This window comes from Myotis lucifugus, unplaced genomic scaffold (genome assembly GCF_000147115.1).
Source record: "Myotis lucifugus unplaced genomic scaffold, Myoluc2.0 scaffold_117, whole genome shotgun sequence".
In the NCBI taxonomy this organism is placed as follows: domain Eukaryota; kingdom Metazoa; phylum Chordata; class Mammalia; order Chiroptera; family Vespertilionidae; genus Myotis; species Myotis lucifugus.
Genome location: NW_005871165.1, coordinates 917,174 through 920,630, shown reverse-complemented (window position 1 = coordinate 920,630; position 3,457 = coordinate 917,174). Strand labels below are relative to the sequence as shown.

The window sequence follows — 3,457 nt, the reverse complement described above, 5'->3', positions numbered from 1 at the left end:
GAACTAATTGATGATTGCCAGATGAGAGGGAGGTTGGGGAGATGGGTTGAAAGTTGAAGGGATTCAGAAGTAAGAAGTGCCAGTTATAAAATTAGTCAAGAAGATGTAAAGTACAGCATAGGGAAAATATTGTCAATAACGATGTAAAGGGTCAGATGGGGACTAAACTTATAGGGAAGATTACTTTGTAAGATATGTAAATGTCTAATTACTATGTTGTACTCCTAAAGCTAATATAATATTGTATGTCAACTATAATTGTCAAATAAAAAATATCTTTAAAATAGAATTTAGTTAAAATAGCAAAAATTTATACTAAAAGTCCTAGGAGTCCTAGGGATTCTGAGAAATTATCAGATAGTGTTATGAAGAAAGGATAAAAAGTCAGTGAGCCCTTTGTGAGGATCATAAATGTCAGTAAAAGAATAGCAGAAAAGATAAGAAAATTTGGTCTCTTTTGTCAAAGTTCCCATGTTATTAAAGACACTCCCTTTCAAAGCATTATTTATTGGAAAGAAATTTTAAAGGAAGTCTTAATTCCTACAAGGCCAAATATGTTCCCCTACCTCCCAAAATACATCTCCCATTTGCTCACAAATTCTGTACCCTGACCCTTGGAATCTCCTGGATTCCCTGATCGGAGGCCAGGTTCTTCCATTACATATTGGTTCAACAAAACCAATGGGTGATTCCACGAAGTCTTTAAAGAAGTAATTATGTCAAGAAAGGAATCCACATAGTCAATACATGGCTTTCTTAGGAATGGTGCTTATTTAATCTTAGCAAGAGCAGCTGCTCTTCTTTCTGTATTCTGGAACAAGGCACGGATTAAAGCTTTTACTTCACTGGAAGAGAATGCAGCTGCCAAGGGTCCTTTTCCATCTGCCCACCTGCAAAATAAAAGATAAAATTCTTTTTCCTATTATGTCTCTGAAGTATAAGCAAGACTTAAAAAATGCTTATTTGATCCCAAATGCTTGTCTTAATAGAAATAAAACAAAACCTGGCATCCTTCCCCTTCTTAATGGATCTACCACTCAATCTCTTTGACCTCTTTGGCTTTCTGGCTGCATTTGAGTATTAGCTCAGAGAGATAAAGAGACCACGTTAGGAAGATAAGACTATTCTCCCTTATTCTATACTCACTAAGCCCTGTTGGAACTTGACAATCATGACCACATCCTCATATGTTTATATAGAGTATTAGGATCTGTAACTACTTTAAAAAGTGAATCATAGGCAACAAATTTCAACTTAGAAAGAATTGGTATAAAAAATACATACAGAACTCCCATAAGTCAAAAATGAAACCACAAACAACCCATTAGAATAAAGGGCAAAAAATATGGACACGCATTTTACAATAGGAAAAACATGAATGATCAATAAAAAGATGCTCAACATCATTAGAATTTAAGGAAATGTAAATTATAATGACAATGAGCAAAATTCACACCAATTAGAAAAAATTTTTAAAGTCTGATAATACCAAATACTGGTGTAAATGTGAAGAAAATAAATAAATTACAAAATATCTGTATAATGGAATATGATACAGCAGTGAAAATGAACTGCAGCTATGCACACCATTGTGAATAAATTTAAAAACTATAAAGAAGCAAGTTATAGGAGATTTCACTTATAGAAAGTTCTAAACTTCATATTGTTTAGGAATATGTGCAAATGTGGAAAACTATATATTGTTTAGGGATATGTGCAAATGTGGTAAAACTACAAAGAAAGGCCAGGAAATTACACAGAATTCAAGATAGTGGTTACCTCTGGTGGGGAGCACTCGGAAAGGAACACAGGGGTCTTCAAAGGCACTGGTAATATTTTCCTTAAGTTGGGTAATAGGTACGTGAACATTTACTTTACTCCTTTTCTTTAAACTATGAGTATATGTTATATATACTATGCTCTTTCATATGTATATTTTATAATTTTAAAATGTTTAAACTATACAACAGAAGGTAAAAAAAATTCTCAATTAGATATTATTTATATATTTACTGAAATCTCTGGAAGAAAAAAAAAATCTTCCTAGGCAGAAAGAAAAGGAAGCTATGATGTGAAAGTATTATTTTTTTCAGAACAAGGAATTAATGATCATTCTTAGGCTGTAAGAGGGCCCTTGAACAGCAAAAGAAAAATTCTTATATGCTGCCCTCTGGAGTCTTACCTAAAGATATTTATTACCCACTAAGGACTTGTAAATAACAAATAAAACAAATTTTGTATTAAATATAAGTTAGAAGTATTTTGATATGATTTTTTACAAATAGAAATCTCATTTACAGTGTTTTACAAAAGACAATATTTGCTGAGAACAATTTAGACCCATCTAGGTCTAATATAATTGGGGATCTGAAATAAAGCTAAAACAGATAAACAAGTAGCTATGGGGATGGAGATGGACTTTTAAGGCCTATTCAGGGAGCTCCCTGAGCAAGGTATGCATACTGGTTAATAATCTACCAAGTCAATAATAAAAGCATCCATGGATGTGTAACTAACCTAAACCTATTCTGTTTTTTGCAGTATCGATGCCCTCCTCACATTCAGTGTGATATGATATAGACAGCATACAAACACTGGGACAGCAATGTTAACTGATGGTTGTGAGAGGAAACATCATCTATTATATTAAGAAAAAGTGTATCTTTTCTATATGTACAGTGCTTAAACTCTAACCCTACTGTACTTCCTGCAGAAAAACTGGTCAACTAAACAATGGTTTGAGTTGAATAATACAAATAAAAGTCACTTCTCTGTTAAAGTGTCAAAGCCAATGTTAAAATGCATTCACTGTTGGTTAAAATGGGCAACAATTTCCATATAGGTGTGAGAAGGTGTACTTCTTACAAATCCAAGCTCATTTGTACAGCATCCCAAAGCAACATGTTCAAGACCACAATTATATGAAACAAGAAGTCTTTATGTTAACAAATATGAAAAAGTGGTAATGAGATCCACACTATGATAGATAATGCAAAGGTCCCAACTACTGCTACTCAATAGGAAGTTCTTTCCTGGGTAACATTAAGAAATAGAGAATAATCCTATATAATAAAAGCCTAATATGCAAATCAACCGAACAGCAGAATGACTGGTGGAATGATTGGTCACTATAACACACACTGACCATCAGGGAACACACACTCAATGCAGGAGCTGCCCCCTGGTGGTCAGTGTGCTCCCACAGGGAGAGCACTGCTCAGCCAGAAGCCGGGCTCACAGCTAGCGAGCACAGCAGTGGTGGCAGGAGCCTCTCCGGCCTCTGCAGCAGCGCTAAGGAGCAGCGGGCAGTAAGGAGCAAGGGGTCCCAGACTGTGAGAGGCCAGGCTGAGAGACACCCCCCCCCCCCCCCCGTGGCTTGATTTTGTGCTCTGGGGCCTCTAGGTATTGGAATAACCTATATATGGTATCAGATGGTCACTAAAATTATTGGGAAGAT

At 35.4% G+C, this 3,457-nt stretch overlaps 1 protein-coding gene across 4 annotated transcripts in view; it reads right to left on the bottom strand.

The window, feature by feature from the left end:
• Positions 1-491: 491 nt before the first annotated feature.
• ZW10 (zw10 kinetochore protein) overlaps positions 492-3,457 on the bottom strand; it is a 34,377-nt gene continuing 31,411 nt past the window's right edge. For all 4 annotated transcript variants that reach the window (XM_006093473.3, XM_023757919.1, XM_023757918.1 and 1 more), the window contains one exon: positions 492-890. In XM_006093473.3, coding sequence (XP_006093535.1) covers positions 770-890 — 121 coding nt within the window. In that variant the 3' untranslated portion in view covers positions 492-769. The remainder of the gene's footprint in view (positions 891-3,457) is intronic.